The sequence below is a fragment of the Equus caballus genome, chromosome 29 (genome assembly GCF_041296265.1).
Source record: "Equus caballus isolate H_3958 breed thoroughbred chromosome 29, TB-T2T, whole genome shotgun sequence".
Lineage (NCBI taxonomy): Eukaryota > Metazoa > Chordata > Mammalia > Perissodactyla > Equidae > Equus > Equus caballus.
Genome location: NC_091712.1, coordinates 28,426,701 through 28,443,294, shown reverse-complemented (window position 1 = coordinate 28,443,294; position 16,594 = coordinate 28,426,701). Strand labels below are relative to the sequence as shown.

Below are 16,594 nucleotides of genomic sequence, written 5' to 3'. Positions count from 1 at the left end.
TGTTATTTCTCTCATCTTAAAAAAAGACCTCCCTGAGTTCACCTCCAACTACTGCCCCATTTCTCTGCTCTCCTGTACAAACAACCCCTGCCCCCCCAAAAAAGGAGTCTTCATTCATTTTCTTTGATTCCTCTTATTCTCAATCCAAGCAAGCATTTCCACTCACCAAAACTGCTCACAACAAGGTCACCAATCACCTGTGTAGGGGAGGAAGACATTTCCTCTACCTGCTCTGGGTCCTTCTGGCCAGAGAACGAATTAAATTCACATGAGACAGAATAACAGGAGAAAATTAAACAAAGCTTTATAACATGTATACATGGGAGAGGTTCAGGCAAGCTAAGTAACTCACCAAAATGACTGAAGCCACCACCTTAAATATTATCTTCAGCTAAAGACAAAGGAGGATGTTGGGGGTGGGGGGAGTCACTTACAGGAGGTTACCAGACAAGTACAGTAAACAAGAGTAAGATTATTATGCAGATTTAAGTCCTTGCCCTCCACCTTGTTTAAGAGTTTCTAGAGATAAGGTCATACCCCCTCCTTCCTGGTACAGAGAGGGAGACACCTTTACAGATGGAGATTCCCTTTACAAATGTAAATGTCTCTTAACAAATGGTAAGTAAATTCTACTTTTCAGAGTTTCTTTCCTGTCTGCAGTTTTTTTAAAAGTAACCAGCCCAAAATATTCCTCATGCCAAAGAAACATATCTTGGGGTGGCCAATTCCAGTCCCCCCACACCTACATGGTGCTGAATCCACTGGGCGTTCAGTCCTCATCTTATATGGCCCAGCAACGACATTTGACAGCGAATCTCACCAACACCTTTCAACTTCTTTCTTCACATGGCTTCCAGGGTATCGCACTCCTCAGGTCTTTCTCCCGCATCACTGGCCATTCCTTCTCACTTCTCCAACCTCTGAGTGTTGGCATCCTGTACCCAGGAGGCTCAATCTTCTGTCCTCTTCTACCTTCTATTGCCAATCACATCAGTTTATGGCTCGACATTGTCATCTGTAAGTTGATGACTTCCAAATTTATATTTCCAATCCAGACCTCTCTCCTGTCCTCTAGACTCAACTATCCAGTTGCCTGCTCAACATCATCTCTTTGATGTCTAATAGACACTTCACTTTAATATATCTAAAACAAAATTTCTGATTTTTCCATGCAATACTTGCTCCTCCCCATAGTCATCCACATCCAGCAACTCTATCTGTCCAGTTCCTTAAGCCAAAACCCTCAGTAGTCACCTTTGACTACTCTCTCTTTCACAACCCACATCCAATCTATTAACAACTCCTAAACAGCCCCACCTGGAAAACATTTCCAGAATCTGACCACTTTTTACCACCTCCACAACTTTTCCCTGAATTATTCTCTGCTTCTGCCCTTGCCCTCTTACAGCATGTTTTCAATGGAGTAGCCAGAATGATACTTTTAAATACTAAGTAGGCTTATGTCACTCTTCTGCTCAAAACCTCCAATGACTTGCCATCACTTGAGTAAAACTCAAGTCCTGTTGGTCTCTACCCAAATGTCCTCCCTGGCCCTCCCCTCCAGGTCCTACCTGTCTGATCTCACTTCCTCCCACTCGCCTCCTCACTTAGTCTACTTCAGCAAAACCACGGAGGTTCCTCAAACAAATCAGGTTCCCTCCAGCCTCAGAGCAGTCACACTTAGTGTTCCCTCTAGCTAGAACTTTCTTTCCACAGATCTCCATATTGCTCATCACCTTTAAGTCTTTCCCCAAAAACCACCTTCAGAGTGTGGATCTCCCTCCCCACCCTATTTAAAACTGCAAACTCCCTCTCCCGCTCCTCAGGATTTCCAATTCTCCTAACCCTCCTTCATTTTTCACCATAGTCCTTATCACAACCACATATGCCATATCTTTTATTCACCTGTTTATTATCTGTCTCCTCTTACTGGAATGTAAGCTCCATGAGGAAAGAAATTTTGGTCACTGCGGTTTATTGCTGTATCACCAGTACTTGGCACACAGTAAGTACTAATTAAATATTTGTTTAATCAATCAATCAACCAAAGTATGACTCCAGATAAAGGAAGCTACTGTGAAGATACCAGCATGGGTAAGTATTTTAGGAGCCATTTAGTTTTACGGAATTTGAAACAAACAGGAAAGATAGGGACAACTGGCCATATCCTTCTTGACTTGAAGAATCTCAGTTGAAGTTCCGAATGGTTGCGAGGCCACAGTGAGTTTTGAACACAGATAAAAATAGGCCATAAAGAAAGAACACACATTGGCAAACACGCACACATAGGAAAAAGCAGTAAAACCTGAGCTAAAGTTATCCAAGGACAGACTTACGTTTTGTGACAATGAAGCAGGCTTTATAATTAAGCAAGATCATTAGGTTTTTATGAACCCCATGAAGAAAATACACACACACGTGTGTTCAATATGTGTGTGTGCATATATACGTATCACACATGTATGTGTATATATATCAACAATATATATTTTGACACTTCAATAGTATACTGTCAATTTTTAGTGGCAGAATCTATTTTACCAGTTTAAAAAGTGTCAAGTCTTATAATTACGAACATGAAAAGATGTCTTAAATGTTTCATTTAAACAATTTTATGAGGGAAAAATTCTATTTTATAAATGTATTAGCAAATTTGGGATTCAAGAAGGTCTTGAGATAGTCTTCACAAATGACAAGTGTCTACTAAATTTAATATGTGATGATTTACATCACTAATGGTCTTCACTTTGGCTGAATCTGAAATAAATCAGGTTATGAATATCAGTACAATGTTTCATAAGTTCACGTAGTTCCACCTTCATCACTGAAAGATGTAATATGGTGAGAATAGTTCTGCAGTGAAGACAGTCTCACCTGATCATGCATTAGTGCTGCAATGTGTGTTGTTTTGCCTCCAGGTGCTGCACACAAATCTAGAATCTTCTCTCCAGGCTGAGGATCCAGAACATGAGTTGCTAGAGCAGAAGGCAAATTCTATAAGGAAAAGAAATAAATTATCAATAATTCTAAATCATTTTAAATTTCAGAATCAGAGAACATAAAGAAACCTCAGGAGGTAATCCAGTACAGCATCCTGTGCCAAGAATACATTTTTTGTAAACATACTGGTGTCAGGAAATTCGAAATTTCCTAGAGAATCCTATGATCTCACAGGACATTCACAGACACATACAACACATTTCCCCAAGCAATCCAGCAAAAAAAAAGCATAAGGTCCTTTCTCAACTCAATGGTTCTCAATATTTGGGAGGCCAGAGACCTCTTAGAATTATGAGAAAGCTCTAGATCTTTTTCCCAGAAAATGTACACAATTTTGCAATTTCAGGTGCTTCACCATCTAACTCCCATATAAGAATCCTAGTTTTATGCTGCTAATGCTGCTCAAAGGCATGTTTGCGTTCCTATCTCCCCACCAATACCACATTTCAGTAGGAGAAAAGTAAAATGTAAAAAAGTCTTAGCTATTTCTGATTGGCACCTAGAAATATACTACCACATTTTATAACCCAAATATAGCCTCCATTTACAGCAGTAAGTTATATTACATCATTAACTGCTTATTAGTATTAATTATATAAGGACTGCTACAACAGGATGAGTCAGCCTTAAATAAGATAGAACAGTATCACAAACTAGTTCATTTTTAAAATTACTTGGCAAGAAAAACAATAGATGCTAACAAGCATAGGGCTATTTATTTTTAAAGTTTAAAGGTTTCAATTCATTCTCACACCAAAACACTGACACTTACTAGTATGTCCTCGAGAACTGTGAGAAGGTTATAACACTCTCAAGTGACTCCAAGATCACTACTTCAGACAGAAAATCACTGGTGAGAAAGGAGACACCAACCCCCTCTCTGTGCATATATGAAGCGTTAAAATCAACGCAAATAATTTAGGCACCTGAAGAGCAGTCCCTCCACACTAAACACTAAAAACAGCTTGACTTGTTACAGATAGTTTCTCTCAATGGTCTAATTTATTTCAGAAATATTTAAAAACTGAACTCCAATATGAAAACACTAAAACATGTATGTGGCTACCGGCGACTTGGTGATTCTTATCCAGAGACAGTTGATTGTGCTTCACTCCTAATAACGTAGCATTATGTATTGGTCAAAGATGACAGAAATTTTCCAATCAAACGTAAGTAATACACTAAGAACCTTCTGGTTACACACTAAGTTAAACTATGAAATGGTACAAGTGAAGAGGCTTCATTAACCATTTAAATGACGACAAAGTTTTCTTAAAACAATTTAGTCTACTATCTTTCTCTACAGTATTTCTCAATCCAGGCTACACAGAAGAATCACCTAGTGAGTTTTTAAAAATGTCCAGTCCTCTTACATTTAAACTAATTATTCATAGATTTGTACTTATTGCCATTTGGTTAATTGTTTTCTGGCTATTTTATACCTCTCCTCTGTTCCTTTCTTCTTCTCTTGCTCTCTTCCTTTGTGGTTTTGATGATTTTCTTTAGTGCTATGTTTTATCTTTTGTGTGTTTACTACAGGTTTTTGCTTTGTGTTTACCATAAGGCTTACACAGAACAACTTATAACAGTCTATTTTAAGTTGACAACAACTTAAGTTGTTGTCATATTCTAAAGCTCAATATTTTTATACTCGCCCCACCTCCTCCATTTTATGTTTCTGGTGCCACATTTTACATCTTTTGTATTCCTTACCCAATTATTGTAGTTATAGTTATTTTTACATTTGTCCTTTAATCTGCATACTAGCTTTATAAGTGATTGATCCACTATCTTTATTAAATATTTACTTTTCCAGTGAGATTTATACTTTCATACGTTTCCCTGTTACTGGTTAGTGCCCTTTCTTTTCTACTTAAGGAAATCCTTTCAACATTTCTTGTAAGGTTGGTCTAATGGTGATGAACTCCTTTAGGCTTTTGCTTGTCTAGAAAGATCTTTATATCTCCTTCAATTCTAAATGATAACTTTGCCAGGCAGAGTATCTTTGGTTGAAGGTTTTTGGTTCTTTTCTTTTTTCCCCCAGCAGTTTGAATATACTGGCCTGCCAAGTGTCTGTTGACAAGTCTAGTGATAGTCTTAGGGGATTCCCTTGTACATAACAAGCTGTTTTCCTCTTGCTGCTTTTAAGATTCTCTCCTTGTCTTTAACTTTTGGCATTTTACTTATAAAGTGTCTTGGAGTGGGTCCTTCTGGATTCATCTTATATGGAGCTCTCTGGGATTCCTGGAGCTGGATGTCTGCTTCTTTCCTTAGGTTAGGGAAGTTTTCACCACTTTTCCTTCAAATAAGACATGTACCCTTTGTCTCTGTCTTCTCCTTTTGGGAGCCCAATAACATGAATGTTAGTCCATTTGATGTTGGCCCATAAGTCCCTTAAGCTATTTTTACTTCTATTCATTCTTTTTTCTATTTGTTGCTCTGACTGGACGAGTTCCACTGCCTTGTCTTCAAGTTCATTGATACTTATTTCTGTTTCATCTACTCTGATGTTGAAGCCTTCTAGTGTATTTTTCAGTTCAATTACTGTATTTTTCAGTTCTGTGAGTCCTATTTGGTACTTTCTTATATCTTTCCATCCCTTTGTTGAAGTTGTCACTGTGTTCATCCATTCTTCTCCCCAATTTGGTAAGCATCTTTATGACCATTACTCTGAACTCTTTACCAGCTAAATTACTTACCTCTGTATCATTAAAGATTTTTTCTGAAGTTTTATCTTGTTTTTTCATTTGGGTATTTTGCTTGATTCTCTGTGTTGGTTTCTATGCAGTAGAGCAAACAACCACTTCTTCCAGTCATGAAGGAATGGCCTCGTGTAGGAGATGAACCATGTCATTCAACCATGCCCCGGCTCTGTCATCTCTCAAACCTTTGTGCTTATCCAAACAGCCTATTATATTTTTAATAGCTCCCAGTAGTTAAAGGTCCCAACTCTCAAGGGATATCAGTGTCCCAAAGGGGAGAATCTCCGTAAGCACCTAGATACCAGGGTGACTGAAATCCAGACGATCAGGCAGCAGCTTTTAAAAGTATGAAAAGATTCACAATCCTGTGGGACCATAAGCATAAGCATCACTGGTCACCAGAGCCAGGCGATCAGGAGGTGTCCCCTGAGAGGCAGTTGCAAAAACTGGGGGGCTGCAGTAAAATGGGATACAGCAAAAGCAGTTCTAAGAGGGAAGTTCACAGCAATAAATGCAGAATAAAATGATAAAGAAAACACCATTTGTCATTAAAACAACTCAGTCTGGTCAAGGAGACAGACATGCAAGTTGGGAAGCATATGAATGTAAGAGCCAAGCATGCAAGTTTCCATTCTCCTGGTTCCAAATAGGTTTAATGCTATGATGAATGCCATTTCAAGTCTCACACATGTAGCATGGTTAAATGTAAGGACTGGAAATTTTATCAAATTACTGTTTATGGAAAACATTAAATTATTGGCACATGATAAAAAAGAACTACCTTTTTCCTCACAAAATGTCATTAAAATATTTATTTTAACATCTTAACAATTCATTCTTATTAGTATAATTACCTCCAAGATAGCATTATCCTGCTGCCACTGGTCTTTGTTAAAATGCCCTTAATCTACTTCCTATGGAGCACAAGTTGGCAGAAGCCTAAACTGGAGCAGAAATTACAATGTAGTAGAATTGGAATTACAGGTCAAAGTCCAACCTCTACCACAAATAGCCATGTGGTTTGGGATCTGCCATCTAATTTTCTTCATATGCAAAATGGGAATCACAAAACCTAATTTACCTACTGAAAGCATTTCACATTCTGACTCAGAAGGGATCTTGAAATTTTCAGTTTACAATTGAGGTAAGGAAGAACTGGCTAGGTAGAGAGATGTATGTAGTGAATGATGAAATGTCTGTAAAGATGTCTTGAGTTGTAAGTCCCTATACAAATATGCACCAACTATCCAACATAACACCACCACACAGTTTTCTTCTTAACTGCTTTTAGAATAAGTACACATAAAGTAACAAATATGTCCCACTACAAAAACATTAAACTCCAGTATCTCCCTGTTTAACTACAGTCATCTCTCTGTTTGGCTCCTTCACAACCATTATTCCTACTCCATCTGCTCTTTGATCTCCGCTGCACCTTAGAGTTTTACTTTCCTTTATTTGCTTTTGGTGGAAGATACCTTGCTGGTCTCACTTCTTCTATCTTCTTAAACCCAAGATTGACAAGCTGATGAAACATTTTTGAATAAGAAGTCTCAATATTTGGACACTCTACCTGCCTACCTGGGTTCCATGATATAAGCCACCTCCTTAACTTAATGTCAACACAGAGTGGGGAAAATAGAAGAGCTTTAGTGACCTCAGTTTAAATGAGGTCTGGTTTAAAATTGTGTCTGATACAGCGACATGTCCTTAATAGCCTTGGTTTCCTGTTTTCAGTTCAATTTTTTAGAAAACAAGTGGTCTTTAAGAAACCTCCCAGAAAGTTTTAGTTCCCAAACTCTGGGTGCTTCTGAGTATTCTGTATAGCTTTGTTAAAAATACAGCTACCTAAGCCCACCTTTCTGCATAATTTCAGGTTTTTAGGTTAGGGGTGAGCCTTGCCATTTGTATTTTTGACAAGCCCCACCCCCAGAAGCTGAATCTGATGGGAAACAAAGTTTGAGCATCACTGCCACAGAATACATTCTCTCTTCACATGGAGATTCCCATTGCTGAGCATGAGCAGACGTTCCAGCGGTGCAGCAGAATCTGCATTGCTGTTTGTGGTATCAGTGGTTCTTAATCGTGAACATGCCTGAGAGTCAACTATAGTGCTTTTAAAGGTCATCAGTAAAAAGTATTTATGCTATGGCTCCACTCACTGACAATTCAGTGTAGTACTTTTCAGGTGTGGCCAAGTACCCTTATTTTTTCAAAAGCGTCACAGGTGATTCTATTTGGTACACAATGGCATGACACATCTGCAACGGAAATAAGTGCATGCTTTGGATAAGAGTATTTCAATTTAAGTTAATGTGTTAAAAAGTATAAAGGTAGTATCAGAGTTGTTATTCAAAGGACTTATAAAAGTAATATCTTATAAAGTCTACTGATTTACCCCTAGTCTTTTTTTTAATATTTCCCCCACCAAGCCCTGAAAATAATGTTATGCTCTCTCCTTCCCGCAATGAAATCACATTTAAATTCAGAATAAGCAGTGCTGGTTTATATTCAATACAAGACAGCAAGCCCAGAAATAGCCTTAATGACTCGTGTAAAGCATTTTCCTAGGAACAGACTCTGGACTTATCAGTGTCTGAAGACATCAGTCAATCCTCACCTGGTGCACTGGTCTGTTAGGAAGTGAAGCCAGAGACGTGCGCCTCCTCCTCTCAGTCACACAGTCACATAGAACTAACCCAACTTGCTTCAAATAGCCAACATGGAGAAGGAGACTGACTTTTCAGTTGTTCTTGCTTCTTAAAAATACTTATCTCTTCTGGCTCTAAAACAGCAATAGGAAACTACCATGTAACGTGAAAAATGATTTCCTGAGGTTTCAATTCTGTCTTCCATGTCTCAGAAATAGGGCCAGGGTGTCATTGGACAAGGGGCTCAGAGCCCCAGATGCAGCTCCCTGCCAAGCAATGTCTGTGACCTTGACCAAGACCCAAAATTGCTGGGATTCATCTTTTCACTTTCAAAATGAGAGTTGGAGGGGCGGAGCAAAATGGCGGGGTGAGCTGACCCGGGATTCTCTCCCCTCCAAAATACAACAAAAGATTGGAAGAACTGAATTTCAGAGAATAAACATAATGCCAGCTCGTTAGAGACCTACAATACCAAGAAGGCGGAGATCATAACCTTGCTTACACCCTCGGAGGCGCTGGAACGGTAGGAGAGAACATCGCTCCCTCCCCTAGAGTCTGCGATCGCTGCGGCGCGGTCAGGAGGGAGCGGGGGAGGAGCCGCGCGACCGGGGGATCATCCAGGACTCCTGCCGCTGATTCAGTGGAGACCTGCTGACGGGGGAAAGCTTCCGTCCGCAGGGACCCTATAAATCAAGGGCCTTGGGAGACCAGAGAACAGAACTGATCTGAACCCAGACCGGCGCGTCTGAGTAACAGCCCCCGCCCCCCCCCCCCCAACAAAGCCAGTGGGAGCAGCCATCTTGCCCCAAGGCGGAGAGCTAACACGCCGCTCTCGACCCCCATCTAGTGGCGACAGGCTGTAACCGCAACTGAATTCTACCACCAAGAGAAAAAACCGCTCCTCTACCATCCAGCAATTTATAAAAGCCCCAGACCAGAAGGAAAACAATAAAAACACAGAATTAAGTCCTGAGGACTTGGAATTAGGTAAACTAAGTGATAATGAATTCAGAGCAGCTATAATCAAAAAACTCAATGAGGTAGAGAGAAAGATAGAGAAACAAGCCGAGTTCTGGAGTTACTTCACAAAAGAGATTGAAATCATAAAGAAGAATCAAACAGAATTACTTGAGATGAAAAACACAATGGACCAGATAAAACAGAATACAGATTCCCTGAATGCCCGTGTAGACAACCTAGAGGAGCAAATCAGCATAATCGAGGACAGACAGGCTGAATGGCGCCAGACAGAGGAAGAAAGAGAACTAAGAATTAAAAAAAATGAGGAAAATCTCCGAGAGATAATGGATTCAATGAGGAGTAAGAACATAAGGATCATAGGAATTCCCAAGAATATGGAAAAGGAAAATGGAGCAGAAAGTGTGCTTAACGAAATTATTGAAGAGAACTTCCCAAATCTAGGGATCAACAGAGAAATGTGTGTAGAGGAGGGTTTTAGATCTCCTAGATTTGTCAATGTAAAAAGACCCACCGCAAGGCACATAATAGTAAAGTTGGCAAATAGGAATGATAAGGAAAGAATACTCAGGGAAGCAAGAAAAAAAAAAGAGAATAACCTATAAAGGAGCCCCTATCAGACTGTCAGCGGATTTCTCTACAGAAACCCTACAAGCTAGGAGAGAATGGAGTGATATATTCAAAGCTTTAAAGGATAAAAACCTTCAGCCAAGAATACTCTATCCAGCAAGAATTTCCTTCAGATATGAGGGAGAAATTAAATCTTTTCCAGACAAACAAAAGTTAAGGGAATTTGTAACTAAAAGCCCTCCATTACAAGAAATCCTCAAGAAGGCTCTCATACTTGAAAAAAAGAAAAAAGGGAGAAAGGGGACACAAGCCACAGACTAGGGAGACCGATGGATAGAACCAGAACAGGATAGCAAATATTCAATTATAGCATTAGGGTAAAGGTAAGGAAACTACCAAAGCAAGGACGATCTTAGCACTCTAACTACAAATTAATAAGACGAGTTGGAATAAAAAATGAAAATAATTATTTAGGAGGGGATTAGCAAAGGGTCTAAATCAGTATTGGTCGAGTAAGTAAGAGACCACCAGAGAACAGACTATAATATACACGAGATTCTAAATACAAACTTCAAGGTAGACACTAAAATAAAGTACAGAACAGAGTCACAAATCATAAATAAGGAAAAATCTAAGAAACCCAGCATAAGAAATTGCAGTATTAAATGGATAGGCTAAAGCACACAGGAAAAGAAGATAATGAGTGACAGATTGACAGCATTAAGTCCACATGCATGAATAATCACTCTCAATGTGAATGGATTGAACTCTCCAATAAAAAGACACAGAGTGGCAAAATGGATTAAAGAACAAGATCCAACAATTTGTTGCCTCCAGGAAACACACCTCAGCCCCAAGGACAAACACAGACTCAGGGTGAAGGGGTGGAGGACAATACTTCAAGCAAATAGCAAGGAAAAAAAGGCAGGTGTTGCAATTCTCATATCAGACCAAGTGGATTTCAAAATAAGACAGGTAAAGAGAGACACAGAGGGACAATATATAATGATCAAAGGGACACTTCATCAAGAAGAAATAACGCTTATAAATATCTATGCACCCAACACAGAAGCACCAAGATTCATAAAAGAACTATTAACAGACCTAAAGGAAGATGTTAAAAACAACACAATAATAGTAGGGGACCCCAACACCCCACTCACATCAATGGACAGATCATCCAGACAGAAAATCAACAAGCAAATAGTGGAGCTGAATGAACAACTAAAACAATTGGACTTAATAGACATATATAGATCACTCCACCCTGAAGGAGCTGAATACACATTCTTCTCAAGTGCACATGGAACATTCTCTAGGATAGACCATATGTTGGGAAACAAGGCAAGCCTCTACAAATTTAAAAAAATTGAAATAATAACAAGCATCTTCTCAGATCATAGTGCTATAAGGCTAGAAATTAATTACAAGAAAAAAGTTGAGAAAGGCACAAAGATGTGGAGACTAAACAACACACTACTGAACAAGCAATGGATCATTGAAGAAATTAAAGAAGAAATAAAAAAATACCTGGAAACAAATGAAAATGATAGCATGCCATACCAACTCATATGGGATACAGCAAAAGCTGTATTAAGAGGAGAATTCATTGCAATACAGGCACATCTTAACAAACAAGAAAAACCCCAAATAAGCAACCTTAAAGCACACCTAACTGAACTAGAGAAAAAAGAACAAATGAAGCCCAAAGTCAGCAGAAGGAGAGAAATAATAAAAATCAGAGCAGAAATAAATACTATTGAAATGAAAAAGGCTATAGAAAGGATCAATGAGACAGAGAGCTGGTTTTTTGAGAAGATAAATAAAATTGATAAACCACTAGCCAGACTTACAAAGAAAAAAAGGGAGAAAGCTCAAATAAACAAAATCAGAAATGAGCAAGGAGAAATAACAACAGACTCTGCAGAAATACAACAGATTATAAGAGAATACTACAAAAAACTATATGCCAACAGAATGGATAACCTAGAGGAAATGGATAAATTCTTGGACTCCTACAGTCTCCCAAAGCTCACTCAAGAAGAGGCAGACAATTTGAACAGACCAATCACAAGGAAAGAGATTGAAACAGCAATCAAAAACATCCCAAAGAATAAAACCCCAGGACCAGATGGCTTTCCTGGGGAATTCTACCAAACTTTCAGAGAGGATTTAATACCCATCCTTTTCAAGCTATTCCAAAAAATTAGGGAAGATGGAACACTTCCTAACACATTCTATGAGGCCAACATCACGCTGATACCAAAACCTGACAAGGACACCATGAAAAAAGAGAACTACAGGCCAATATCACTGATGAACATAGATGCAAAAATTCTAAACAAAATTTTGGCAACCAGAATTCAGCAATTCATCAAAAGAATCATACATCAGGATCAGGTGGGATTCATACCAGGGACACAGGGATGGTTCAACATCCGCAAATCAATCAACGTGATACACCACATCAACAAACTGAGGAATAAAAACCACATGATCATCTCAATGGATGCAGAGAAGGCATTTGACAAGATCCAACAGCCATTTATGATAAAAACTCTGAACAAAATGGGCATAGAAGGAAACTACCTCAACATAATAAAGGCCATATACGACAAACCCATAGCCAACATCCTCCTCAATGGGCAAAAACTGAACCCCATCCCCCTGAAAACAGGAACAAGACAAGGATGCCCTCTATCACCACTCTTATTTAACATAGTACTGGAGGTCCTGGCCAGAACAATCAGGCAAGAAAAAGGAATACAAGGAATCCAAATAGGGAGGGAAGAAGTGAAACTCTCGCTGTTTGCAGACGACATGATCTTATATATAGAAAACCCCAAAGAATCCATTGGAAAACTGTTAGAAGTAATCAACAACTACAGCAAAGTTGCAGGGTATAAAATAAATTTGCATAAATCAGTAGCATTTCTATACTCCAGTAATGAACCAACAGAAAAAGAACTCAAGAATACAATACCATTCACAATCGCCACAAAAAGAATAAAATACCTTGGGGTAAATTTAACTAAGGAAGTGAAGGACCTATATAATGAAAATTACAAGGCCTTTCTGAGAGAATTGGATGACGACATAAGGAGATGGAAAGACATTCCATGTACATGGATTGGAAGAATAAACATAGTTAAAATGTCCATTCTACCTAAAGCAATCTACAGATTCAACGCCATCCCAATCAGAATCCCAATGACATTCTTTACAGAATTAGAACAAAGAATCCTAAAATTCATATGGGGCAACAAAAGACCCCGAATTGCTAAAGCAATCCTGAGAAAAAAGAACAAAACGGGAGGCATCACAATCCCTGACTTCAAAACATACTACAAAGCTACAGTAATCAAAACAGCATGGTACTGGTACAAAAACAGGTGCACAGATCAATGGAACAAAATTGAAAGCCCAGAAATAAAACCACACATCTATGGACAGCTTATCTTTGACAAAGGAGCTGAGGGCATACAATGGAGAAAAGAAAGTCTTTTCAACAAATGGTGCTGGGAAAACTGGAAAGCCACATGTAAAAGAATGAAAATTGACCATTCTTTTTCACCATTCACCAAAATAAACTCAAAATGGATTAAAGACCTAAAGGTGAGACCTGAACCCATAAGCCTTCTGGAAGAAAACGTAGGCAGTACACTCTTTGACATGAGTATTAAAAGGATCTTTTTGGACACCATGCCTTCTCAGAGAAGGGAAACAATAGAAAGAATAAACAAATGGGACTTCATCAGATTAAAGAGCTTCTTCAAGGCAAATGAAAACAGGATTGAAACAAAAAAACAACCCACTAACTGGGAAAAAATATTTGCAAGTCATATATCTGACAAAGGCTTAATATCCTTAATATATAAAGAACTCTCGCAACTCAACCACAAAACATCAAACAACCCAATCAAATAATGGGCTGGAGACATGAACAGACATTTCTCCAAAGAAGATATACTGATGGCCAATAGGCACATGAAAAGATGCTCATCATCGCTGATCATCAGGGAAATGCAAATCAAAACTACACTAAGATATCACCTTACACCCGTTAGAATGACAAAAATATCTAAAACTAATAGCAACAAATGTTGGAGAGGTTGCGGAGAAAAAGGAACCCTCATACACTGCTGGTGGGAATGCAAACTGGTGCAGCCACTATGGAAAACAGTACGGAGATTCCTCAAAAAACTAAAAATAGAACTACCATACGATCCAGCCATCCGACTACTGGGTATTTATCCAAAGAGCCTGAAGTCAGCAATCCCAAAAGTCCTGTGCACCCCAATGTTTATTGCAGCACTGTTTACAATAGCCAAGACGTGGAAGCAACCTAAGTGCCCATCAACAGACGAATGGATAAAGAAGATGTGGTACATATATACAATGGAATACTACTCAGCTGCAAAACAGAACAAAATCATTCCATTTGCAATAATATGGATGGACCTTGAGAGAATTATGTTAAGTGAAATAAGCCAGCGAGAGAAAGATAATCTGTGTATGAATCCACTCATATGAGGAATTTAAAACTATGGACCAAGAACAGTTTAGTGGATACCAGGGGAAAGGTGGGGTGGGGGGTGGGCACAAAGGGTGAAGTGGTGCACCTACAACATGACTGACAAACATTAATGTACAATTGAAATTTCACAAGATTGTAACCTATCAATAACTCAATAAAAAATAATAATAAAAAATAAATAAATAAAATAAAATGAGAGAGTTGGATTTGATCACTAAGGGCTCTTTTAATTCTAACTGTCAAGATGATGAAATATTACTTTTCAAGGTATTTCACTGAAATTTCTCACATAGAAAATGGGCCATTTAAAAATACATAACGAGACTTTTTGGTAGCAAGGAGCTTTCCCGGTGGATTGGGGAACACTGCAGATCTGACCACTGCCACAGCTCACAGGATCATCACACATTAGAAGTGAAGGGCACCTGCAGACCTGCTGTCTCACATTCAAGGAAGCGAGGGACAGAGGCAGGGTGCCTTTCAGGACTGTGGACTCCAGTTCTGGAGTCACTTTCTGGCAGCAGTCCAGGTGCTTAGTCAGGCTCGTGAACTAAGGGGCCATTAGACCATCAGTGTGAATTGTTAGGCTGCAGGAAGGTGAGGATGCCGGCTCACCAACTGTTTTCCTAATCCGTGCCTCTTAGTAAGAGCTCATAGTCCCAGGAGGCCTGGGTAGATGAGCCTGTAGCCATGAAGGCAACCAGCTTGCCTTCTGAAGGATCGAACTCAATGTTGGCTTCATTAGCCTGGTGGTGCCTACAAAATGCTGGGGTGCATGCTCAGCCATGTACAACTTTCTATCAGAATGGCTGTACTAACCGATCTCTGGATCAAGAGGCATCTTACTGATACTTGCCCTTATTCCTTCCCCCGCACCCCGCAAATAAGCAAATTCATTCTTTATCCACTAGTACTAGAGTATCAGAACTCAAGGCTGGTGAGGAAACATCCTCTGACACTTCATATTTTGACAGGTACCATTTTTTTGAGTGTCCATGTGCCAGGCACTGTGCTGAGAGTTTTGTATGTTTCAGCTCACTTCAGATTCACAACTTGGAAAGGTTTCCATGCACTGGGTCACACAGCTGGTTCATGGCCAAGGTTGGACTCACCCAGGCCTTCGCAGTAACACAATGACTGCATCCTGTTCCACCTTCCCACACAATCACTGGGCAGAGCCCTGACTTTGATTTACCACAGCTCAGAATTCTTATGGATTTTGCAATTTTAATTTTCCTTTAGGGCAGTTTCCAATTGCGATGTTCTCTAGGACTTGTTAAAGATATTTAAAATGTATACAGTGAAAAATATGTGGCATGTTTGTGCAGCTACTTGATAATGAGAATGAAATGTACAAGCAGTAAATTTCCTTATGCTGTTACAGAGGATGCTAGTGGGGACCCCAGCTATGGTGAGGGGATCCTCATGTTTGTATCCATGCATGACGGAGCTGGGAAGCTTCTCTTTCCACCAAGAGGAGCGGAGTATGGGTACAAATCTGGCTACTTCTAAACTTGAGGCACACCATGGAGCATGGGAAGAACACAGAGCAGGAGGCAGAAAGCTAAAGGGGCACACAATAGAAAGAAAAGATGTTCTCAGTTTCTGAGTACGATCAGGCGCCACATAACAATGTTTTAGTCAATGATGGACCATATATATGACGGTCGTTCCATACATTAGTACCGTACAGCCTAGGTGTGTAGTAGTCTATACCATCTAAATTTGTCTAAGTACGATGTTCCTAAAACAATGAAATTGCCAAACAACTCACTTCTCAGAACGTATCCCCATCATTATGTGACATATGACTGTAACTGATATCAGGTCTTCTTGTTTTTTAGAGAGAGAACACTAGAAAGAAACACCTTTGTTGTATAAATTTGATAAAGTGTATATTTATATTGAACTTCAGGCAACTGCAAACAGTCTGCCATTAGTAATAAGTGACCTCATAGACAGACAAAAGCTACCATCCTGGGAGAAACATACCAGCTGAGCCCAGACCTGTAAGAAAAGGAAGCAATATTGGATCAGGATGAAGGATTTCTGAGCCACTCAACCATAGAAGCAATAAGTGGCAATTAATATAAAACTTGGCTATATACCATTTATAATTTACTTACATATAATTAAGTTTATGTTGCAAGAAGGTA

General features: G+C 39.2%; 1 protein-coding gene across 4 annotated transcripts in view; it reads right to left on the bottom strand.

The window, feature by feature from the left end:
* NSUN6 (NOP2/Sun RNA methyltransferase 6) overlaps nt 1-16,594 on the bottom strand; it is an 80,269-nt gene that overhangs the window by 28,017 nt on the left and 35,658 nt on the right. For all 4 annotated transcript variants that reach the window (XM_070254932.1, XM_070254933.1, XM_070254931.1 and 1 more), the window contains exon 7: nt 2,875-2,994. In XM_070254932.1, coding sequence (XP_070111033.1) covers nt 2,875-2,994 — 120 coding nt within the window. The remainder of the gene's footprint in view (nt 1-2,874; nt 2,995-16,594) is intronic.